The sequence below is a fragment of the Phaenicophaeus curvirostris genome, chromosome 1 (genome assembly GCF_032191515.1).
Source record: "Phaenicophaeus curvirostris isolate KB17595 chromosome 1, BPBGC_Pcur_1.0, whole genome shotgun sequence".
Classification (NCBI taxonomy): domain Eukaryota; kingdom Metazoa; phylum Chordata; class Aves; order Cuculiformes; family Cuculidae; genus Phaenicophaeus; species Phaenicophaeus curvirostris.
The window spans coordinates 112,859,358-112,884,399 of record NC_091392.1 but is presented as its reverse complement, the minus strand read 5'-3'; the positions used below and the strand labels follow the sequence as shown (position 1 = coordinate 112,884,399).

At 42.9% G+C, this 25,042-nt stretch overlaps 2 protein-coding genes across 4 annotated transcripts in view; both read right to left on the bottom strand.

Moving 5' to 3' along the window:
* MRPS6 (mitochondrial ribosomal protein S6) overlaps positions 1 to 23,735 on the bottom strand; it is a 46,363-nt gene extending 22,628 nt beyond the window's left edge. Inside the window, exon 1 of the mRNA XM_069872078.1 lies at positions 23,455 to 23,735. Coding sequence (XP_069728179.1) covers positions 23,455 to 23,499 — 45 coding nt within the window. The 5' untranslated portion in view covers positions 23,500 to 23,735. The remainder of the gene's footprint in view (positions 1 to 23,454) is intronic.
* Positions 1,624 to 23,558, bottom strand: SLC5A3 (solute carrier family 5 member 3). Of its 3 annotated transcripts, none has more exons than XM_069871757.1 (2): positions 23,455 to 23,558; positions 1,624 to 9,908 (listed from the first exon to the last, which is right to left on the bottom strand). In XM_069871757.1, exon 2 carries the CDS (start codon positions 9,605 to 9,607, stop codon positions 7,466 to 7,468), a length of 2,142 nt encoding a protein of 713 aa, XP_069727858.1. In that variant the 5' UTR covers positions 9,608 to 9,908; positions 23,455 to 23,558; the 3' UTR covers positions 1,624 to 7,465. The 3 variants fall into 3 exon arrangements, with proteins under 3 accessions (XP_069727858.1, XP_069727849.1, XP_069727867.1); XM_069871748.1 differs by lacking the exon at positions 23,455 to 23,558 and adding an exon at positions 13,941 to 13,961; XM_069871766.1 differs by lacking the exon at positions 23,455 to 23,558 and adding an exon at positions 11,696 to 12,291.
* Positions 23,736 to 25,042: the final 1,307 nt, after the last annotated feature.

Here is a 25,042-nt window from a genome sequence, read left to right as displayed (position 1 = left end):
CAGCAGGCAAAGAGTACTCATTACTGCCATCTCCTTGGGTTTTTCCAGTGAACCCTCAAAATAAATGCCATTACAGCATTTACTGAACCTCCCCACAACTTGCCTTGGGCCAGGTCTCCACACCCTAAGAAATGTTAGTGTCAGACAGGAGTAAATTGAGCATTGAGAGAGTCTTTACTAACTAACACAAATGAAAACAGCTTGTGACAAAGAGACTTCTTGAACCTCTTTTAAAACCAATGAAAAGGAAAACTGCTCACTGAATAATCACCTAATCAACTAATTAGTTAGCTCTTAATTAAATGACTAACTAATGAAAATGCAGGATTCTCACTCCCTCCTAGAAATTAAAAATCCAAACTAAGTCTGCAGCACACAACTCTGCTTATTTCTCATCCCAAATGCAAAACTTCCTCTCCAAAATTGTTTGGGTTTTTTTTTATTCATTCCTTCAATCAGTAAAGCTTCCACTTCTCTTTCACGGTACAGCAGCAGAATACAGAGAATAATACTGATGCATGCAGCGGAAAATCTGGGTTTAGTATCCTTATCACAGTTTTTGCCAACACCCCATCTCTAAAAGAACATCTTAATCCCTAATCCACAGGTGATTAAATACCAGGCCTGCATGCTCACCCTCCTTGATGAACTATCATCACCAGACAATGAAGAAGTCATGATTCACACCACACTTTCCATGACTATTAGATCAAATATGTCCTCACAGAAGACAGCAGAAACGAGGAGAAGGAAGTGGAATACTCATGTTTGGTCTCTGCTTATAACGCTCTGTTGATTATTTTACCTTTCTTGAATAAAAATTGTGATAAGGTATCCTTCCCTCCCCAAAGGCATCTTAAGCACTGACTACCACAACAAGCTGCATTTTCTTCCTACAAGGGTGAAGATGGCATCAAACACATTCTTAGAGCATGACTACTGGTACAGGCTCCTTGGAGGACTTGGGCACCAGGACTGATTTCTAGATCGGTCAGAAATAAACACAAGTCACTGAGGCATCCAGCCTGGAGCAGACCCAGTGGCACAGCAAACCACAACTGGAAGTATCTAAGAATCAACTAAGAAGGGACCTGTCCCACTCAAGAACTGGTTAAGCAGCAGCTGAACAGGGCATTTAAAGAAGAAAAAAAACATAATAATAATAAAATCGTAATTTTGCACAACAGCCAGCAAGGCTGCTTTGCTAAATGAGGGGTCACCCATATTTTGTTTTGCTTGCAGGCTGTTGCTCTGCAGGGTGCTTTAGGCTGCTCGCCTTGCCCTGCCCTGCCAGCATCCTGAGCTTCAGGTCCTAGAAAGATCAGCCCACCCTAACCTCCCAACACATGAGCTGGCCTAAACTTTTTGCAGCCAAATTCTGCCCACATATATTGGGCCCTTGCAAGTTGTTTTTGCAGTTTTAAAGGATCTTTTTTGTTAGGGTTTTTCTGTTTTGTTATACTTCTCTAACCACATGCCTAGGCTTTGCTTCAAGAGTTCTGCCTTTTAGTAACAGGGAAAAAGTGGGAATTATCTCATATATAGGGATGCAAGGCTTACTACAAGTAAGAATACATATGACCATTATGGACAGGTTCTCCAAAACAGCTTCACAAATACCTGTTTTGTTGTTGTTGGGTTTTTTTTTTTCTCTATTTTATTGAAACTTTGTACAGAAGTTTTAAACATTTCCATACAATACTTTTAGACAGGACAAAATGCCATGGTAAAGGAATGTGAACTGCAAGAAACACAGTCTGAAGTATCCAAATACTCTCTAATAAGAGTTTTAGTTTGAAGACTAATGCAATAGGCAAAATAATATGCATACAGTATACAAAGAACAGTATACACAGGGCCAGCAATGCTAACTATGAAAGTTTTGCATCAGATTTACTTCAAAGATTTATAGCAATATGATAATTCTATACACTAGACCAAAATTAATTTATCATACATCGTTTCTATGACAAAAAGCTTGTCATTAAGGACAGTAGCAACTTACAATATAATTAAGCTGTATTAATCTCATTAACACTTCTAAATCTATATTCCTACTACAATATTTTTTTTTCAGTATATCATCTTATAAGATCTTAACAGACCTTTAAATAACACTTTACCAAAAGAGACCTGGTTCCTTTATAGTGATCTTATCTACATGCCCATTTGGCTTATTGAAAAGAAAAAAAAAAAAAAAAAAAGGAAAAAGAAAAAGAAGAACAAGGGGCAGGGAAAAAGGCAGGTTTCAAATGCTATATGATATCATTTGGTTTTGGTCTGAAATGTATTTTAGTTGAATAGTTAAAAAAAACAAAGGCAGTTCATTAACAGGTATTTCATATAAAATCTGCAGAAAAATACAATAGCAACAAAAAACCAAAAATACTTCACAGATATCTAAAAAAACATTACATCAGAGAGACAAGGTAAAGCAGCATCACTTTGACACTGTGCTTTAAAAATAAGATGAATGAAGAGACTGCTCTAGTGATATTAGAAAATTTGCTTTCTTCTTGAAGAAGACTACTAACATTTTGCACAGCAACTATTTTTATAACCACCTCATTTAAAAACGTGTATTCATAGACACAGAGAATTGTCATATCATTACCATTTTTGCTCAAAGTGTCTGACTTTACACAGTGAAACTGATAATGCTAAGTGTCACCAGATGTCACTATACCATGAATTCAATATTAGAACAGAAGTGAAGCAAATGCCTTTAAACCAACACCATAAAAGAAATAGAAAGTGTTTTGTAAAGAAAACAAACCACTTTGCAGAACAAGAGAGTTCAGAGATCTCACAGTGAAATCAGAAATCCTAATTATATATGTTTACATTCTAGGACTACTCTTTACCTTAGGCCAATTAAAGCACATTAAACCATTTAATTATATACAAACATTTTCTTAAAAAAAATTTAAAACATTGCACACAAGTCTGCTTTTTAACATCACATAACAAGGTTAGTTTTATTTTCAAAACAATTACATTTAAGGGCACAGAACATACAGAATACCAAATGAACAGATGAATATTTTTGCTTCGCTATACATGCTAAATCCAAAGATTTCCTCAAGAAAGCTAGAGCTTAGCAACTCCAACTTCTTCCGTGTATCCTGTTCTCTGAAAGGGAGTACTCCCAACACCTCCTTTATCTTAGGATTTAAAAAAATATATATATAAAAAAAATAAAGCTGTACGTTTTAAAGTTGTAAGCATGTTCTGCTCTAAGTGTTCGCGCAGATATCCCTTGAGGGCTCTGCCCATTTCACTGTAACCTTGCGGGAAATCCTTTTCACGACTCAGTTACAGTACTCATGACTTGCATCAAAAGTCTCACACTGGCCCTTCTGGGAGGGGAACATAGAAGTGGAGAAATAGAAAATACACAAGCGGTATACTGAAGGCCATTTAAATTTCTTACAATCTCTCACCGTATCCTTTCAGTTATTACTAAAAGCTAATAGGGGAGAAAACCCACTATAAAAATAACAAATAAACACTAAACTTTGGCAGAGAATAGCGTCAAATAATCCATTAAAAATATTAATTAAGAAGAGTCCCCCAGAATGTATGATTAAGTGCTCACGAAGCCTCCTTGTATTTTTTTTTTTTTCTTTTTCACATAAAAGGCTTCTAACAAATTTCTGGGAGAAAACTCAAATATCTAAACAGAAAAATAAGTTAAGGGAAATAGTAAAAAAAAAAAAAAAAAAAAAAAGGTGTTATTCCAAAATAAGGTTTTCAAGACTGTCATTCTAATCTCAAGGCAATAAATAAACCAATCGCTGCAAGACAGAAGTATGTGTCCTCCTGGATCTAACCCTGCATGACTAGCCAGTCCCACCGAGGAGGCAGCGGCCAGGCATTAAAATTTATGGAACTGATTGTCCATTATGGGAGACACTTCGTAGTTATTACCGGACCAAAAAGTTGGCATTTAAATTGAAACATTATTAACCTGGGTTAACACCCCTTCCATGTAAATCACAATCAGAAGATTTGCAAAGGCATGTTTACGCTATAAAAAGTCCTCAAGCAACTTCTTTTACTAAGGTCCATAACACAGGTCAAGGTACTTGCTCGCCAATACAGTTTGCTTGAAGCCTTATTTTTATTCCAATAGAGGCCTTTTATGAAGTGGTTATATAGAGCAAGGAACATTGCCAAGTTCTATGACCTCTAAGGTGTAAAAACAGAATAAGACTGGAGAAACCGGCATTAGGCAAAGAAAAGTACAGAAACATGTTCCTGAATGACTGAAGAGAAAAAGCACTAGAGAAATAATTTCCTTAAAAGTTTCTTCACAATAACACGTCTAAAGATCAGGGAGACGCAAAGTATGACTTCACTAAGATTCTGACTGCCTGCCAATTACTGTGATTAATGCGGCAACTTGTTAGTTTAGCAAATGAGAATACATTAACTGGGAGATGGGAGTATCTCAGATTTAACAGAGGCTGCATCACAGCCTGCATTTGCAAAGGACTGTGACTCCCTACCACAGTCAAGGGATAATTTCACCATGGGCCTGACTGAAGTTATACTATACAGGATACAGGCATCCTGTGTATTAGCTCTTTACACACTGTTCTCTTCAAACAGCAAATTACTTGGGAGGGGGGAGAGAGAAAGGAAACAAGCTGGGAAAAGCCATTACGAGCAAACCACTCTTCAAGTGGCAATAAAAGCCATGCTTTCAGCTTCATAACCATGTAAGGCACCCCAGGATAAAAGCAAGCACAGATGAAGCAATGGCAGCCAAGCAAAAGGGTCCCTGAGCTGACCTGGCTTTGCAGGTTAGGTGGCAATGCATTTCTGAGAGCAAAGAGTACTGACTTGGAAAATCCAAGTACCAGCTGCTGATAGAAAGATGTGCCAAGTTACTAAGGGACAGTGCCTGGTACACGAGTCTCTTTCCCTGTGCCAAATTAGGCATATTAGCCAAATTCCAGACTTTTCAAGAAGACATTGTTGGACTGAGACTTCTCTTTGCCCTCCACAAGTTATTTTTCACCCCACAAAGATCAAATTCTTCCCTAGATTGCATTATCCTGCATAGAAATGACTATGTTCTGTATCTATCTTACAGTACTATCCTCAAATCAGCTCGCTAATGAAGTTGAGATGCCATTATTATATTTCACATACTACAATTTTGCCATTAAAAAGGACTTAACATAGTCTTCTGAACAAAGCCAGCCACACAAACCGTAATAAAATGTGCCTGGTCACACTGCCATTAATACTGGGACTCAGATACTGTAACTCTCGTCTTCTACACATATTGCAACATGACTCCTTCACTTATTACTGTATTTCCAGTTAATGACAGTATACTTTCCAGCAGCAACAACTACACAAAGCGGAGAAAACTGGGGCATCTTGGCCTCTGAAGTCTTGGAATGAATGGGATTTGACTGATTTAAAAACAAAAAAAACCCACAAAAATGGAATTTAATCACTTCATCTGAAACTGTGTATTAGACATCATACTTCTAAAAGCTATTTGGATGGCCTGCAACTTACAGCACCATTGCACTGGAAAAGCAAACTTTCTCCAGCAGTCAAAGGCAGGATTAACCCAAATTTCATCTCTACAGAACTATTTAACTCATAGGCACTGGTTCTTGTTTATGTGCCAAGGAATTATGGCTGGACCCTTGAATCAATACTGTTGAACTGTCAGCATGGCCCCTCTCAGGTTGGTTTTGGCTTAGCCAGTTTGTGCTCTCCCAAACAAGTCCCGAGATGAGCTCAAGAGAAAAGGCAACCAGAGGAACTATTTTCATGGGAAGCCTGGATCCGACTACTCTGTCCTGGAGGGTAAGGGAGCTTAATACTGGAAATGCAAGCACACGCTGCCAGCTAGCCTCTGCACCCAAAAAATGGTTTAGTGTAAGGGTGAGTCCCCAGGATGGCAACATGTTCTCCTGCTTTACACAAAGGGTAAAGTTGAACAGAGCTCTGCAATCTTTTGGCCTGTTGAGCTCCACCAACCAGCTGCACATACATGTTCTCTACATCTGTAAATTGTTCATCCCTGCCTCAGGCATCCATCCTTCAGGAGGAAAGAACCTCACCATCTCAATACCTACTGATTGTCTCTGATCGCCTGGGATAAGTTTCCCTTTTATTGAAGAATCATAAGGGCAGACCTCAATTGCCGACACAGATTACAACTGCACACACAACCCCTCAGGAGCTGTTCCTTAAAAAACAAGGTTTGACAGAACAAAGGGGAAGTGGGAGAAGACATAAGGCAAAAGGACTTTGGAAAATAAAGGACCTTTTCACCTCTTTCCCCCACTTCCTCTTCCTCTTGTCTTCCCACTTGTTTTTGTTCCCAGACTCTGCATGCAGCAATGGAAGGGCTGCAGAGTAACTCCTTCTACATGCACATGGCAAAGAAAGTTATTTTTCAGTGTGCTTACCAAACTGCAGACATGTAAAGTCTCACACTTCTTTTTTTGTGGTAGAACCTATTTTTTTTAAAAAAAGAGGCTAACCCTAGTTATGTTTGAAAGGTTTGGAGACTGAAGAGGCTAAATCTATCCTTCTCTATTTCAATATATGACCAAACCCAAATAAAGAGGTTTGTTTAAGGTTTTCTTTTTTTTTTCCCCTTTCCCTCCTTCTCCCCCACTGCCAATTTGTCATCTCCAGGTTTTGCAGGTTTTGGGATTTTTTTTTTCCTTTTTTTTTTTTAAATACAGTAACTTTTCAGTAATGGAATTTACAGTGCATAAAATCAAAACACCAATTTTCTGACAGAGAAAAAAAAAAAGACAGAAAGCCACTAACAGCTACCAGGTTTTAAGTGCTACAAGAAGAAACACAGTATCTTCCTGTTGTTAAACATAAGAGAAATGAGAAACTGAAAAACCTAAAAGCAGTGAGCAAGATTAAAAAGTGCTAAGATGGCCAAGGTAATACAGGTATATTAAAAAGAACAACTAAACAGCAATGTGCATCAGAGCCCTACATTTAAAAATCTTCCAATACAGCTTTAACCATTTAGATTTTACACTTCAGTAAATGACTATTTGTTATCTTCACTTCAATGCTCACTGAGTTTTGTAACTGCCTGACTTCAAACACAACCACCTGCTTGCCTTTGGTATATTTATACATGTATACATGGAAAAACAAAAGGTTAGTACTGCAAATGGAAAAAAAAAAAAAAAGACAAAAGGGAAAAGAGACACCACACAACACGTTCTGCCTTCAGCAGAAATAGGACAACATGTCTCAAATGGTCTCTAAATAGGTTAAAGTTGAGTTGATCTTACAATTATAGCGTAAACAATGCCTGGGTTGCAGTTATGTTATTTGAAAAGAAAAAACTTTAAAAAAAAAATCAAATAAAAGAAACCAAAAAACCCCAAATAAAATCTCCAGAGACCTGTATCAACTTCTGTATGTTTAGCCATACCCTTAAAAGTTCACTATTTACTCACAAAGAGAAATAGACAAACATGAATATTCCAAGCGAACAGACACAGACGAGTCCCGTGTTTAGTAATAGTTTAACTTTTGGAGTCTCTTCCAGCATTTGTAAACAAACAGTCTCTTCCTCCATCTCCCGAACAGCTCTCTTGTTCATGTTTTTACTTTTAAAGCCACAGAACCAATCTATGAACTTCAAATGTCTTTCTCTATCATCAGTCTCTTCCTCATGCTTTTTCTCCCCCATCAAAGCTGCTTGTCCATTTGAATAACAATCAACTGGTGTCTCTACTTCAGAGTGACTCACAGAAATCACCGGGTTGCTGTCATCTCTGCAAGTAACCAGGAGATTGATATCCTCCGGCTTAATATTTTTAATATTTTCTTCCGATTTGCCGTTTGGAATGATATGGTTAGTGTTTTCATTGCACTTGAGGATGCTCTTTTCTTGCACTTTGTACAGCTCCCCCTTTGCAGCGTTCTCTTTCACGTTCCTGTTTTTCACAGCCCAGAAAGTGGTTGTCCGAACCTGCTCCTTCGTAGGTGGAGGTGTGAGAAGGCTTACTACAAAGGTCACAATCCCAGTGATCCAGAACAGAGCTGTCGCAACATACATGTAATGGATGTTTTTGATAAAGCTTGGCCTAGTATCCGGCTGGTTACACTCCGGAGCACGATAGATAAATGCCAGTATCAACCGTATTGCTCCAAGAACAAACCCAGCCATTCCACCATAGAAAGCCCCCTGCTCATTGCAACGCTTCCAAAAGATACCCATAAGAAACAGAGCAGCCACTGGTGGGGTCAAATAGTCCGCTACCTCTTGAATATAAAGGTACATCTGACCACCTTGCATCTCTACAATTATTGGGACCCAGGCAATGCTTATAACTACCATGAACGCAACAAAGACTCTTCCTACAATCATCAGTTCTCTAGACGTCGCGCTCTTCCGAATGAGTTTGTAGACATCAAGTGTGAATATAGTGCTGGCACTGTTAAATATCGAGTCCAAGTCACTCATCAGTGCAGCGATCATCACAGCCATCATCAGTCCCCGCAGACCAACCGGCACAAGTTTCATCACCAAACGTGGGTAGGCAATGTTAGAGCATCCAGCTCTGCTCCCGCAGACTTGAAAACAGTGTTCCGGATTAATGCAGGCGATATCATCTGCAAATAGTATTCGTGAAATCATTCCTGGGACAACTATAATAAACATCGGCAGCAACTTTAAGAAGCCTGCCATCAGAGTGGATCCTTTGGCATGTGCAATGTTTTTTGCGGCTAAAACTCTCTGAACTATGACTTGATCAGCACACCAGTACCAGACAGAAGCTGGGGTCTGTCCCAACAGAAATCCAGGCCAGGGAATATCTTCATCCGTTGGCTCACGCAACATTTTAAGAGCATCAGGCTTTGGGTTGACATTGCAGGAATTGGTATTGGAAATGTTGTAGGTTAACAAGATAGACGTAATATTTGGTGACGCTAACATGTACCTTCTTTTAACTTCTTCAAACCCACCAACCTCAGTAATACTTATGATCATAAGTGTGAGGGCACCAATAATCATAAGCAGAGCTTGAAGGGTGTCTGTGTAGATGACAGCCACAAGACCTCCAGTCACAGTCAACAGTGCAGTCATTCCAATAAGGAGGATAACTGACAAATAGAGGTTCCAACCTAGTGATTCTTGAATAAAAAGTGCCCCTGAATACAAGTCAACTGAGAGTTTGGTGAAGATATAAAGAATTAGAGACAACGCTGCAAAATATATTTGAATTCTATGCCCTCCAAAACGCTTGGACAAGTATTCAGGCATGGTGTATACTCCTGACCGGATGTAGACTGGGACGAAGACCCATCCTAAAAGCTGCAAAAGCATTAAGGCGTTGAATTCCCATGCACCTACTGCAAATCCACTCGCCGCTCCAGATCCTGCGAGCCCAATGAAATGTTCACTTCCAATATTGCTCACAAACAAAGATGCACCAATAGCTACCCAGGTCATAGAACGCCCTGCCAAAAAGTAGCCACTTACGGTGCTCCGATTGTACTTCCACATGGCAAAAAAACCTATGCACATTACAAGCACGAAGTACAGTGCCACAATGGCAATGTCTGCTGTTTCCAAAGAAGCCCTCATTTTTGTAAACAAAATGACTTCGCACAGCTGACGTCCACTTCTCGCCCCCCAGCAAACGTCTTTAAGCAACACGTGCACCAGTTAACATATATCAACACTGTGGATCAAATTCTTTGTCCCTTGGTTTGCTGTCCTGATGCTGGTGGTTGTGGTACATTTACTTTCTCCGCTTCTCAAATGGAAATTTGGAACTTAGCACGCACTTTTAATCCACATTCCACAAGAGCATCAGCCTTAACTCAGTTGATGTAGGAGAAATTCTTAGTTGCAGCTAAGTTTAGTGAGGCCTACTGTACCAACCCTGCAAGGCAGCAAAGACAAAAGACAAAGATTGAATTAGAGAAGGATTTCATGAAGTAATAAGAAAAAAATTTGAAGTCTAGTAAAACAATGACCAAACACCACGATTTTTTTCCCCCTTATATTTCCTGCTGCATTTATGCAATCCATAACACAAATATTTGTAAAACTAAGTAGTTATGCCTTTTATAAGTCAACTTTAATGTTTACAAGTACCTTAATGGACACACCAGTTCTGAAGTATTAAAGAACCCAAATTCCCCAGCACCAGGCAAGGTATAGAAATACATTTTGTTTTTCTTTAGAGTCTCACAAGCCTACTTCTCAAGCCACTCAACAGGCCTTCATCTTTCAAGTAACCATAGGGAAAAGAAAACAGCAACCGCTAAGGAGTATTAACCTGGCTAGTCATTTCCTGCATTGCTCTACCCCTGTACCTCACAAATATTGATAGATCCTGATGTCAAATGCATGCACTTGAGACCAGATGGCTGCTAGAGCTAAAAAAAAAAAAAAAACCCAAAAAAAACCCAAAAAAACCAAAATTAAAAAAAAAAAAAAATCAAAGTCAAGTCACAATACTGTCAAGAAACAACATAAATGGAGAATCAAGGTTATTCCGCAGGTTTTAGATTAATTTGCACCTGAACTCTGGTGATCACAGGGTTACTTTTTACTATCAAAGCTTTTTCTCCATATGCCATGAATTCTAAGTGAAGAAAACAATCCAAATCAATCAAGTTACAAAAGCAAAAATACGACACCTAACATCAGGCTTTAGGGTATTTGTCTGTCATGGGCTTTTTGATACCCACAACCACAGGGTTTCACGATTTTTTTGGGAGCACTCTAGGCACAGTAGGAAAAAATAGATGGATTTTGGTAGAAGCCAGTTGCTGGGATGCCAGGAAGCACTGTTCTCAGTGCCATCTATCTGCCTCTAAGCATGAAGACAACCAACAGTAGAGGTATAAGGGTTTGAGGCAAAGCATATCTTGTCATTCTCTTCTGAACTCTCAATCACACCAAATTCTACTATGGTGTGACAGGGAACAGGCACTCATTTAGGCAAGCAGGACTGAAGCACTCAAAGTAGAGGGAAAGGGATAATAAAAAGACTTCCTAGCTGACATCCAGACAAGGGGGAAAAGAAAGGGCAGCGAAGAGCTGCAGACTGACTGCCACAGAGGAAGGATGCTCCTATCTCCTACTTATATCTTGGGAGATTTCATTTACCTATACTCTCCCAAAGGCATTTAATGGGTTTATAGTGATGGATGTAAGATTCTTGTACAATGAATAGGCACAGCAAGGGAGGAAAAGGTCAAAGTAAAGAACCAGTATACTCTAAAGATCAGAACACAAATCTTTAGCATTCAAGATTATTACAAAGGAGTAAGAAACAGGGTCTGACTCCATTCCTCTTTCCCACCCACTGGTAAAAGTAATGTAGGCACAAGAAAAACCTAGATCTTTTTTCTAACCATAAAGTCTACCAGGCTTAGAAGTTTCACAAGCAACAGCTTCATGCATTCCCCCTTACATTTCACTTGCAGAAGTGCTTTGGCACTATGCTGAAAGCTCACACTTCCCTATTAATTCATCTATGATTACTACAAACACCCAGATAATATAATCTAATCTGGTTGGTTTGTTCCTTGGCAACTCTGTAACATATCCATTTTGTTATAAAAAAGCAAATAAAAACATTACAAATTCTCAAGACAGACCATAATAAAAGCTACAGGTAAGGTTGGAAACATGTGCACAACCCCCCCTCTGCCTTACTTTGTGCACTATTGAAGGCAGCAATGGTGCTGATGCAAGAATGCGCACTTCTCATTAAGGCAGACATGGCTCGCTGTAAGCTTTTTTTAAAATACAACTTCAGCCATACAGAGAAATCCACGATCATATTTTTCATACAAGCTGGCTGTTTTTCAAGAATAGATCAGAATCAAAAAAGATAATAAGGGTTTCCCATCACCATCAAACACTCACATGAGAATACAGATATTCATTCTGCTGGAGTTATGGCCAATAATGAGAGACTACGGAGACATGGTACAAAATGGACTGATTACAGTAGTGTGCTGAATTTATCATGCTCATAACCTTCAAACCACAAATGTATTTTAAATTCTTCCAGAGAAGAATTCACGTTTTATCACACCCTCAAATACAGAAGTTAAATAGTCAATTAGTTTAATCAAACACAAAATTATGAACATATGACACCATCAGATACAAGTATAACATCCTACTCTTAGTTTTAAGCACTCCGGAGTAACACTTCAATAACATTTCACGTTTCACTACATTCAGCTAAATTTTTCAAATGCAACCACATCATAATGTTTCTACCAAAACTTCAAATACTAAAGGAAAAGGGAAGAAACTATTTTACCAAGACAAGAGTGGAAATAAAGCTACTACACAGAGAATTAGAATTATGGGCAAGCTAAATAAATAGTAATAACCAATATTTCCCCTCTCCCATTGTCCTGCTCTATTACTGGAAAATGTTAAGACTTGAACTTTAGTTCACTTTCCAACTTCCTCTGTAGGTTAATCAACGACCTTGTAGAACTATACTGTATAGTAATACGCATAAACCACAAAAAAATTTGTTCAAACTATGTCTATTTGATACAAAAGGTACCCAGCTCACAGAATGACTACTACAAGCACCCTACTACAGCTGCCCTTGAATGAATTGTGACATTTCTCAGTAAGGATACTCAAACTACTTATGGGTGTGTTCTAACCAAAACAAACAATGCATGAAGTTTCTTGAGCATTTTCCCTGAGAAGGTACAGCCAGACAATGCATTTTAAAAAAATCATTCTACAGAGACCTGAACCATCATCTTTGTGATCAACATATGAATTTGGCAGGATTCAGCTTACTTGAACAGGAAGATGGAATGCTTTCAGTAGCTGCTGCTCATGTGCTGCACTGTCACTGAATTACTGTACTGAAGTAGCTTCTTGTACCAGTTTCTTATTAGACCTAATTCTAAAATAACCCTGGAACTTTTTTTTCATTACAGAAATGAGAGTCATCCCTCTGAACTTTCAGCAAGTTATGACCTCAAGTCTTAAGAAGGACTTTTGCGATGCCCCATGTGAGTTTAATCTCAAGTTATTAGAACAGCATACACTGTGGAACTGAGAGAGGGGAAAAAAAAAAAAAAGACAGAAAGGCAGCACTGCTGCCAAGGACTGTGAATTTATTTCCCTGAGGCTGTTTTCTGGCTGGATCATATCAAAGACACAAAACAATGTGCTTCCCTCTTGTCTGAAGATAGAGGGCTACAGCTTTGGTGAAACAATGCATATGTCTCTCCAACAGGCAGCCTGTCCTTTCAGAAAAAAACATCTCAAGCAATTCCCTGAAGAGAGATTAGATAATGTGAAGCAGGTTTAGGGTGGGATTTTTAGGAGAAGCTTGTATGACTATTTTAAAGGAAAACTTTCCCCACAGTGCTTTTCTAAAAAGATGGGTCTTTAAACATGCCAGAATCAAACTGTTCCAGCCCTAAAGCAACTATGTGTTTTCTGCTCAGTTTATTCTCTTCTCAGCCAATTTCCCTCTTCTCTTGCAGTTAAGGGTCACACCCAATGGCCAGTGCTTTAAGGGTTAATTTGAGGATGTATATGCTCACATATCACACAGGAGTGTCCACTGCTATCACTTGTTATAGAATTAAGGACATACTTAACTTTGTTAATAGGCTTCAAAGCAGTTTTGAGGTTCTTTCTTAGAAACGTTTTCCCTCTCCCCTCTCTCCTTCTTTAAGCAAGTTCATGTTAACTCACATTAGCAGCATTTTACCTACCAAACAACTCACTTGCAAGAAATGTTTCCAGATTGCCAGGCTCAACACCTATATGGAAAAAATTATTCTTCTGTAAGAGAGATTGTTAAAAGTTTCATGCCTTGAGCAGGCCTGTACAACACTCAGCCTCAAGTCTGTTGTCTGGCCTGCTCACACCACAGACTACCTGCTATGGACACGTGAGTTCCTACCTGTCCACTGCTCCACAGTAAACACAAGGTTGTCTGAAGCAGCCTATCTCTGAGAAAAAAAAAAAAAAATAAAGAGATGAAAAAGCTTCATATTGCAGCACTCTAGAACACAAAAAAAGGAGCACAAGCTTTCATCATGGAATAGCTGATACTTATCAACTTATCCTTATGGAGCACATGCCCTTGAGAAAGCAGGCGCTATCCTCATCAGCTGCCCAACAGAGCCCTAAACATCCAGGACCACAGTTTCAGGACTTTCCCTCCTAAACCAGGAGATAGGGCAGTGGAGCCAGGCAGGAATCTCACCTGAGAAGCAGGGGAGCTTGGAGGCAGAACTTGACCTGCAACATCTAATAAATAACTTGAGTTAAGGACTACAATGCCCAGCAGCTCAACAGGCTGGAGTACAGAAGTACCACATTTACAAGTTACCAGAACCTGCAGCGACCTGACTAACCTGTCTGCCACCTGTGCTTTGCTGCCCCAAAGTGGTACGGCATTGACACTTCTGCTCGGAGAACGCAGGTGCTGCAGAGGCAACTCTATAAGTCATCACTACCATAGAAGTCCAATTTGAGGTGCAAGGTTCAAGTCATTCACTCAAAGGAGTTGTTATGAACACATAATGCACTTTTTTTGTCTGGGGTTTCAGGAATCACTCCAGTTCTGGTCTTCGTTTTACTGCAGCATCAGAAAAAGAAGCTCGCTCCACAATACATTCTTCAATTCTTTTCTAAAGGATGGCTGAAGGAAACATGAGAGAAATAAGTAATCTCACAGCATGCAGTTCAGCAGAAGAAACAGAACCACCCTACATTTGCCAGCCAGAAATGTAACAGCTACAGTGGACTATTACAGAACCAGTAACTGAAGTACCATAAGGCAAACTGAAGCAGAAAGGCACTGTGACTGGCAGCGTTAAGAGTAGCAGATCCATTTTATTGCTGTTTTTGTTTTTAACCATTCCCCTCTTGCCTATTGAAAGCGTATACACCTATCTAGGTCTCTCACCAAGTCACAAATTAAGGAGGGTGGGAAAAAAACAAAGGGGGGGGCGGGGCAGGAGAGGATACAGCTTTATTGCACTGCTCATTTTGCGCTTTGAGAACAGAACCCACAGCACTGTTGAATTGCAAAGCAAAAGAAAGCCGGTTTATTTTATTTTCTGAAGTCCACATCACTAGCAGTGCTTTGGCAAGCTGCTTCATGCCACTGCCTGTGGCATTCACATTTAATTGGTTTCTGTCCCCATAAGTCAGTCCCCAGCACTCTGTCACGAACAGTGAATTACTTGCTTCCACTGGTCTTCCAAAAACTTTAAACACCTAAAAAAGGAAGTGGCAGGTGTTTAAGCTGGAGACAGAAGGAGACGGAAAGATCCTTTAAAATAAAGATACCAAAAAGAAAGGCTATCTTCTCTACACCCTACCTAGATATACTGTAGTCATCTCACTCAGGTCTCAAGAAACTGAGGTTGATGGACTAGTCTTTAAGTTAAACTGACTATTAGTTTAAAGAAAATATGTGGGTAAGTACTTCCTCTTTGCCTTGTCAGCCAAAGGAATTGGCTTGTGTTTATATGGGTGACAGACATTAAAGTACAGCTGCTGCTCAGCACCACCAAGGAACTCTCCCACTCCTCCCTGGCAAATAAGCAAAGTCACTTGCGCCTCTGCCATAACACATGCAGACAACTACCAGCGGCTCAGATGCCCAAAGACAGGTTGTTGCTACAACCAGCTCCATCCCTCAGCAAGGAAACCAGGCTTTTCTTTGCAATGGTAGACAGATGACATCCTTCCCTCTACACAGGAACTGGAAGCACAAGAGGAAAGAGGGTACTGAGAAGGCATGTGGTCAACAGTAATTAAGTAAGGAGCATAACAGGCCAAGCAGAGAAAGCAAGCCATTGTAATGGAGGTGAGAGGGGGCATCTCCTCCAGGAGATGGCAAAAAAATAAGAGTATTCTGGCATCATGCAGCACCAGGCAGAATTTTCCCTGTCAGGTAAGTGTGTCAAGACATCAGCCGACAAAATTAAGTTGGAAGCTGCAGATGGACACTGAGCCTCATATTGCTTCTTGTGACAACCTAAAGTTCAGATGCACAAACATTTTCACTGTCACCAGCAAGTACCATTTACCCAAATTAATTTGCTTAAGTACTTAGTGACTAAGGCCAACAGCAAGAAAATACTTCAAATAAGTATTTTATTTATGTAGAGGATCTAGAACCATATAATAAAGTTTCTTGGATGTAAAGGACAAATAGTATCACAACTAAAAGTGTGCCATCAGAAAATGTTGTAAAATCCCTACCACTACTGAAAATTACTTTTCTTTAGCTGCAAGGTACAAAGATGTGATCCAGTTGGCAGTTATCACCATCCAGCAGTAACTGACCTCGCTGGCATACTCATAGCCTAGAAAAAATATGCTGAAAAGGATTTAGGCTAGGAGAGTATAGACTAAAAGAGAAAGAAGCTGTGTAAGTGTCAGTCACTATGCAAAAAGGTAAAATACTAGGAAAAAAATCTTCCTAAAATTTCTAGGGGAAACAGAAAAATAAAACAGACTTGGTAAGCTTATTTAGGACTTCAAGTTCCCATCATATTTATGACTGCCCACAAAAAAAAGCATCACAAGTTTTATTGAAAGGTTAAACAAAAGTCTGAGGTGTACATAGCCAGAATTTAAGTTTGAGGCCCTCCAAGTTTCTTAGTCTGCTCGATGGCCTTGCGAGATCTCTGATCCTTCTTGGGGAATTTTAAGACACCAAAACAAGGCTTAAAGTTACCTTGGTTATAAAACAACGAGCACTAGTCTAAATTAAGTTTTGTAAGAACCTAAATTCACAGTTACCAAACACTGATATTTTTAAGTCTCAAACACAAACACCAACTTCACTGAACACATTCCTCTCCTGCATCATGCCCTGCATATACCTTTGTTTTCAATTACTATTCCACAGATGTCTGCTTAACTGAGGCAAAACGATTGCCTTGCAAGCAGACAAACCAGGATTAAAAAAAGATGTGAGAAACAGCAGAACAATAGCTCCTGTGTAGTTTCTAGGGTTTATGACCCTTCCTTTACACCATCTGCTTGTTTCCCTCCCCTCCTCCCACCAGGAGTGATGCATTTCTGTAGTATCTCATTTTCAGCACCAGTATTTGCACTAGCATTTCCAGTGTTCCCTTCACTTACACAGATACAGTCTTATTTCCCATATTTTACTTCCCATCTTTCCCGTCCCACTTCTACACAGGGCCTTGAACAACCCGGTCTAGCAGAAGGCACCCCTGCCCACAGCACGGGGGTTGGAACTGGATGATCTTCAAGGTACCTTCCAACTGAAACCATTCCATGGCTCTGTGATTCTATATTTTGGCCACCTGACGTCCCTTTTATTTGTATCCACTTTCACCTTCTTATCAGCACCTCTATGTAACACACATCAGATATTCCTGCTGGTCCACAGGGCAGGTGGCTTTAAAGGGAACAACCTGGTGCCCTCAGATAAGCAGTACACAGGCTGATATACGCAGCTCTGTCAAGCAACTGCTTCCACACAAACAACTCCCACACTGCCACAAACTTGTAGCAGAGGAGGTCTGGGTAGCTATGGCTCAAAAGAATTACTACCCTGCTCTAGCTGGAGTCTTGACAAAAAACAAGGTAAGTTACTTCATCAGTTATCAACAATAACCAAAGTTATTTTTGTGTGGAAATTGCCAACATTATGGCTGTGGAACAAGGGAATTAGAGAAATCGGCTCCTGAAAGAATACGTAAAGAAAGAACTTCCATTGTTACAAAATATAGTGTGTGATTTACCAGCAGAAAGCAAACATATACACATATTCATATTTGAATTAAACAGTGTATTCCAAGTGATATAATGGACATCTTTGAGAGAGTCAGCCACTTTTGAGGGTTATTTACAACAACAGGGAACAACACTGCTATTTTATCACAACAGGTTCTCCTCCCTTCTTTTTCAAGAGTTAAAGGACAATTGTTCTCATGCTGAAGTTTACAAGCATCTCCCTGTTCATACAGGATGCGACCACATGTATACATAGACTCAGTGAACAAATGAGGAGAGATACGCAGCCAAGAAAGAGCACATTGCTAAGTAGGTAATGGGGGTAAAAAGGGTAAGTCTTATCTTAAAGGTTACGCCACCACTCCTGCCCACTGAAGAGGGGCTAGCCAAATCCCACTTGAAGTCTGCCAGTCCCAGCATGGACACAAAGGCCTGCCCACAGTCCTGCCTCAGCACTCAGGCTTGCAGCTTTACTGCTTAGGGTACAAAAGGGGCAGATGACTGCATCCTATTACATACGCCTACTCAAGCACATCACTCAATATGCTGCAGAAGTCTGTATAAATCAAGAGGCTTTCAAGCCCTTATTCTTGCCATCAACTTAGCATTCGCTTTGGACAACTTTGCCAAACTCACCCAGCTAACAAGTATCTGCTATAGAAGGGCTTGAACTATTTTGTAGAAGAGAATAATCCTCTACCTGTACCGATATCCAACCCAGGCACATATCTCATGCTTGGGAGAAGACTGCTCTATAGTCTTGAGAAGTGGAAAACATCAGCCAAGAGGGCATCATTCTCAAGTGCTCTCTGGATCACACACTTCAAAATCCAGTTATTCTTATGGAATTGCTTAAGGCAGAAAACAGAAAGCTGACTCCTACAGGAGAGTCAACGCTAGCTCTTGCAATTTTCCTATCTTGTCTTTTAGTTCCAACTCTTCAGCCTTCTTTCCAGCACCACCCCTGGCAGAAGGGTCCTTCCCTCGTAGGCATAACACTGAAAAACAGCCCGTTTCTAAAATAAGTCAAAGGAAACAGCAGAACGTTCCTGTAATTTTAGCCTGCTAAGTAAGGGAGGTGGGGCAGATGTACAATGCAACTGTAAGAATAGGTAGGTTCACCAGAAAGGAAAGAAAAGAAAACCAGTATCTGCCTGCTTGCTACCTCTCTTGGTTCTCCCCCCACCTTCTTCCTAGCAAGTGAGATATCAAAAGCCCAAGTGCTGCAGCTGCCTACACAGCAATTAAGTTTAACAGTCAAGATGTCAAGCAATGCTACTGCCCATTACTTTGGCTTTCGTAAAATAGCTAATGATCTCTAGAGCAGGTGCGGAATTTTTGAAACATGGCAATCTACTCCAAAGGTAACAAAAAGAAGCTCAAGGTAAGTTACATAGGGAGAACACACCAGTGAAACCAAAAGCCCAGATTCACTGTAGTATTACAGAAGTGGGTCAGTGGGTCCCCTAGCCCACGTATTTGCTGAAATGAGGTAACTCAGTTTTAGACTATGACACATCGTATGTATTAGTCTTTTTTACAGGTGAAGTCAGGGAAAAGAATATGCCACTAATAAAAATACATGTATGTTTCCTCATTTTTAGTGATATACTCCAATGTAAAGTATTTTCATACTGTCCATTCACTTCAGTTCCAGTTACAAAGTTGTTCTGTTGAAGACAGGTGTCCCAGCTCGCAAGAGTCAAGCAGCAGCAAGAACAGCATGGGAATACCGCCACCTTCTCTCTCTGTCCTAGGTTCCCCAGGCTGCCAATTTTCCTTGGAGGGTGTCTCACATTGCCGCCCTGTGGTCAGTCTGCAAAACAGCATCAAAGCAATAGGAAGCCATTTCCAGCTCTTCCTTCCCGTCCCCCCCTCCTCCGCTTCCTTCCCCAGGCTATCAAGGGATTTTTGGCAGGACAAGGAGGGTAGGAAGAGGAAGCCTCCCAGAAGAGCTCTCCTTACTCCAGCAAGCAACAGCTCCTGCTAATTCACTAGCAGGTCACTACCCTTTCCTGCTGAAGGTCCTGCTCTACCATCATCCTCCCACTGAAAGCCAAAGATGACTCTCCCGGGAGAAAGTTAGAAATAATTAGAAGTTCATCTGTTGCTATGAACAGTACAACTCAGAGCACGAGCAGCTGTGTCTTCGTTTGGCACCTCTACCTTCACCACAATTGCAGTCTTTTACTCAGGCTGTTGAGGGTTGGACACGTGCTGTTATCAGTCACGTACAGAAGTGCGCGAACAAGCCTGCCACCAAGCTCCCTGGGTCATTTGTCACTTGCTTATTGGAGCACAGAAAGCCACACACAAGGGCAAAATTCATTACTTCCACCCTCAGTCCCATTCACTTCACTGGCCTCATACCTTTCTTTTCCCAAAGCATCTCCTCCACATGCTCACACATGGAGTAACATAATTCAAATCCCTCACTGTAGCTACTCTTCATATACAGCAATACCGCAGAGAAGTAAGGGGTTAGGGTATACATCTATATTTATTTTGGGGGTGCTCTTATTGTTCTTCCTGACTTCTTTTATTGTTTTTCTTAACAGTAACTGGCTGGGGTCTCTGCTGATCAAGGACTCCATCCACAGGCAATTGATAAATACAATATTTCTAGTCTAAGCCAAGTACTTGATCATACACTACCTACAAAAAGAAGGACAGAGAATGGCTGCTCAGCTTTGACTTCAGAATAAAGTCATGAGTTCTTGTGAAAAAGTACATGCAGACAACTGGTGACAAAGTCAAATAAGATTTCCCCTTTGCCTCCCCCCACTACCCTCCAAGCTCTTGGACACTGCATTTTTAGGACACAAAAGGAAAGCTGAAGAGGCTCTGAGGAAGCCTGCCAAGAAGCAAGGGGACACCGAAGCATCAGGTAGGACTGAATGGTCGCACTCACCCTGTAACCATGTCCCAGCTATCTGGGTATGGAGGCAACCAGCTGTACAACAGACTCCACGGTTCACAACAGAAGCCGCATGCAAGAAAAAATTGAGGAGGAATCCCCAACTTGAATACAAACAATTCTAGGGAACAACAGAGTTTAAAGCAACAAAAACAAATTTGAGGAATTTATTCTGCTTAGATCTATGAAAATGCCAAGGTAACTATTAAAAACAATTGTGGGTGGGGGAAACCCCAAACCCCACAGAATTGTTAAGTTTCCCTCTGAAGAGAGCTATGAAAGTCTACCAGACTGTAGCTCTGAGAACATTTGCTATCAAGCTGCCAGGGAGCTCACAGGACTTAACAACAGCCCTAAAGCACAAGACAGACAGGCAGCAGGGGCTTCCTTTTATTTGCAACGCTGAGGAGCCGTCAGAGATGAAGAAGGATGCCACAGACACCAAGAAAATAGCTGAGCCTTGCTCAAGCCTTGGAGCTAAGTAGAGACCAGAGCAAACAGCCACCATACAGACGGACTGATGTGGCAGAACAAGTGAACACCCACCCAGAGCAACTTTACCAGGAAGCACTAGCGTTAAGAAGCAACTCAATTTACTCCAGACTGTATGTGACATCTCCAGCTTCTACAGGATGGAGTTACATAGTCACTTCATAATTTCAGAATTTTATTAGCTCCATATTCAGGTCTCCACATTTTGACTAATTTAAGTTTGCATTACAGCTGAGGTTATGCACTGCTATGGGGGTCATTAGAGCAACCCCTGTGCCAGGATTCCGCAACATCATGTAGCACATAACCACTATGGAATTTTTTTTTTCCCCCCCAAGTGTTGTCACTACACAAGAAAGGCAGCAGTAGCTAGAAAAAAAAAATCACCTAGATCTGGTGTACTGTCAACACCAACAAAAATCCAGCATCTAGAGACAGGCTCTAAAATTTAGACTTACAACAAGGGTAGGTTAAAAACAGTAGTATATCTGAACTAACACTTAAGTGTTTTAACATAATCACAGAGCTAAAAAAAACACCTTAAGATACATCTGTCAGGTAAGAATATACTAGAGTCAAACTTAAATGAAGAAAAGGCTGCAGATGTTAAATCCTAGGTGCATCAATGCTCATTAGAAGCATCTTACAGCTAAACACTTATTCCTGCATCTCTGTGCTCAGATCCTAGGAATCAAAAGATCCTTTCCACCAGACACTGCTCCACAGCATCCTTGCCAATCAGTCAATTTATGAGTGTCTCAGCATTGTGTCAGCTTTGCTACACTTCCTGCCCTGTCCTGCGTTTATAGGGACTGCATGGCACAATGCATCTCCCATATTAACAGCACGTATAAAAAAAGCATCTCATCACCTTACCTACAGCTTCAGCTTATGCACGGATGGAGGCGTGGAGGGGGATCACATGTTGACAACCCAATCCACCAAAAGCAGCGTGTTTTGTCGGAGCAAATGCTGCTCTGTGAGGTGGTGCGACAATGTCACCAGATTTTTTTTTTTTCCCCCAGTTGCTGTGTTTCTCCACTAGAGGACTCACCTGAGAGGTCTACTACGGCTTCTGCGGTTAAGCTAAGTTAAAAAAAAAAAAAAAGCCAACCCTGACATGTGGATGCTACATGTAAAATGAATGGAAATGTACTAGAATATGCAGCACATGTAATACGTGAAGACGTGCCCCCGTAACTACAAAAGAAACACAGTAAGGCTATTCAGCTTCCCCGCTACTCTATAACAAATATTCACATTCATTTAAACGAAGGTTAAATGTGAGAGCAAGCATGTACACACTGAGTCAGATGAGAAGAGTTACAGCCTGGGAGAAGTGCTGCTACATTCCAACACCAGCACTGCATATTAAGCTGGAAAGCAGCAGATAAACAAAGGCTATAGAAGGTACTAGAAAAGAGCCAGTATCAGCTATTATTTTCCAAATAAAGGGTCCCCATCTACGCAAAGGTGTTTGGATTTTATTATTATTTTTACGCATAAGCACACACCCTCCCTCCCACACCGATCGGGCTCCTGTGAAAGAGAAGGAGCATCCTATCGCCTCCCTCGCTCCCACCACGGCTTATCACCGCGCCGCCAAAGGCAGCGGCCAGCAACCCTTCCCGTATCAGCAGAGCTCAACTGGTGTTGGCAACGGCAGGAAGGGGAGGGGGGGAGGAAAAGAAAAGGGAATAATAAATGAATCCGTGGGACTTTCCTGGTACAGAGCGGAGCTGGAAGCGCGCTTTGCCCCGGCAAGGCTTCCCAGGGGCAGGGGGGGACACGGCGTGGGGCTGGCGAGGGACCCCGGGGAGACACCACAGGTGCTGGAGGAGCGAGGAGGGGGAGAGAGAAGAGGAGGAGGAGGAGGAGGGGAGGAAGCGCCGGTGCCGCAGAGAGAGAGACGGGGACGCGGCGACACCCGCGCGCCGAGGGCTGAGGTCGGTCCCGCCGGGCGAGGAGGGCAGAGGGAGCAAAGAAGAGGAGGAGGAAGAGAAGTCGGAGGAGAACCGCATCTCGCTTTGCACGAGCGTGGGAAGCTGCTTACCTGCGGACCACAGGGGGGAGCGGGGAGAGGGAAAGGGGCTGCGGGCTCTAGGGAAGCAACCGGGCAGACCCGTCCCGAGGAGCAGGGGGACGCGAGAACAGAAAGAGGAAGGGGAGAGGGAGGCAGAGAAAGACAGGCGGGAGCCCCACGGCTCCGAGGGCTGCGGAGAGGATCCATCGGGGGCCCCCCCGGCTCCCTCCCTCCCGCTTCCCCTCCCTCACTCACCCTCTGCATGGCTTTCAGGATCAAAGCCAGTTCATAGCGGGGCATCTTAGAGCTGGCCGCGGCGGGAGGAGCGGGGATGCTGCGGGGCGGAGGGCGCGGGGAGGGAGGAGAACGAGGAGGAGAAGAGGAGGAGGGAGGCGACGGTGCCGGTGGGACGTGGGGAAGGGGCGGCGAAGGAGAAGGAGGAAAGGCCGGTCTCCCCGCGCTGCTGGTCCCGCGCGGCTCCCGGGCTGCGCAGGCGGCGGGGCGGGCGGCGCGGCTTAAAGGGCGCCGGCAGCTGCGCAGGCTCCGCCGCGCCGCCCCCGCCCCCGCCCCGCCGCACGCGCCGCCCCCGCCCCGCCGCGCGCCCGGGGGGCTCCGAGGGGGCTGCCCCGCGCCGGGGGGAGCGGAGCGGAGCGGGGCGGGGGGGGGGGGGGGGAGCCGGGCGGGCGCCTCCGCGGTGCCTGCGGCGGGACGGGCCCGGCGCGCGCCGCCCCCCTTCGCCCTGCGCGGCGGCGGCTGCTGCAGGGAGTGGAAATTTCCACTGTGTCCGCCCCGCCCCGCCCCGCTCTCACACACGCCCGGGGCCGCACATGGTGGGGAGGAGAGGAGGAGGAGGAGGAGGGTCACCCTGGCTCCTGGTCGCCCGCGCTGCTCGCCGCCCGTCCCCACGCGTTCGGGTGGGTGGGTGAGGGGAAGGGCAAGAGGTTCCCCCCCTCCTCATCCCACCCCGATGTTGAATGTGAGGAGAGGCTGCTGTGGCCGCCCGTGTGTGGGGAGCACCCCCGTGGCGCTTCCAGAACCTTCCGCGGGTGCCCCGCAGAAAGATGTGCAGGTGGATGCGTCTCGCCCACACAGGGACTGTTCGTAAAGGGTTCTGGTGATGGGAGGAGGGGGGAGGGGTGTAAACTGGAGAGGGGCAGATTTAGGCTAGACGTAAAGAGGAATTTCTTCACCATGAGGGCGGTGAGGCACTGGCACAGGTTGCCCAGGGAAGCTGTGGCTGCCCCATCCCTGGAGGTGTTCAAGGCCGGGTTGGATGGGGCTTTGAGCAACCTGATCTAATGGGACGTGTCCCTGCCCATGGCAAGGGGGTTGGATCTGGATGGTCTCTAAGGTCCCTTCCAACCCAAACCATTCTATGATTCTATGACCCAGGGAGGTGGTGGAGGTACAGCTGAGAAAGTGGGAGATGGCTTGGCTGTGGTGCCCAGGTGCTCCCGGAAAAGGCACTGCGCTTGGGCAAATAATTCCATGCACGTCCTTGGCATTGTACCCGTGCAGCTATCAAGGTCAGCGACACCGATACCCTGTCAGCGGCACATCTGACACCAGCATCCAGCCTTGGCAGTGCTGGAAATCTACAGCCACCTGCATCCCCCCAAGAGGGACATTTGGAGAGCCTGGTGGGACATCAAGCATGTTCGGGCAGTATTTCTTTCCTCCACGGTAGAGATGCGTCCATCCAGGGATCCCCCTTACCTCAAGCTCACACATACCCCCAGAGCCCCTAACGCATGGGCTGGCTTTAGAGAGACCAAGCTCATATCAGGTTCCTGCTCAGGGTTTTGAAGCCCTCGTTGCCTGTCTGCCCTCAGAAAAGAGGGAA

Coding starts and splice junctions, on each gene's coding strand:
- SLC5A3 (XM_069871757.1), bottom strand. CDS start 9,607: ATGAGGGCTTCTTTGGAAACAGCAGACATTGCCATTGTGGCACTGTAC.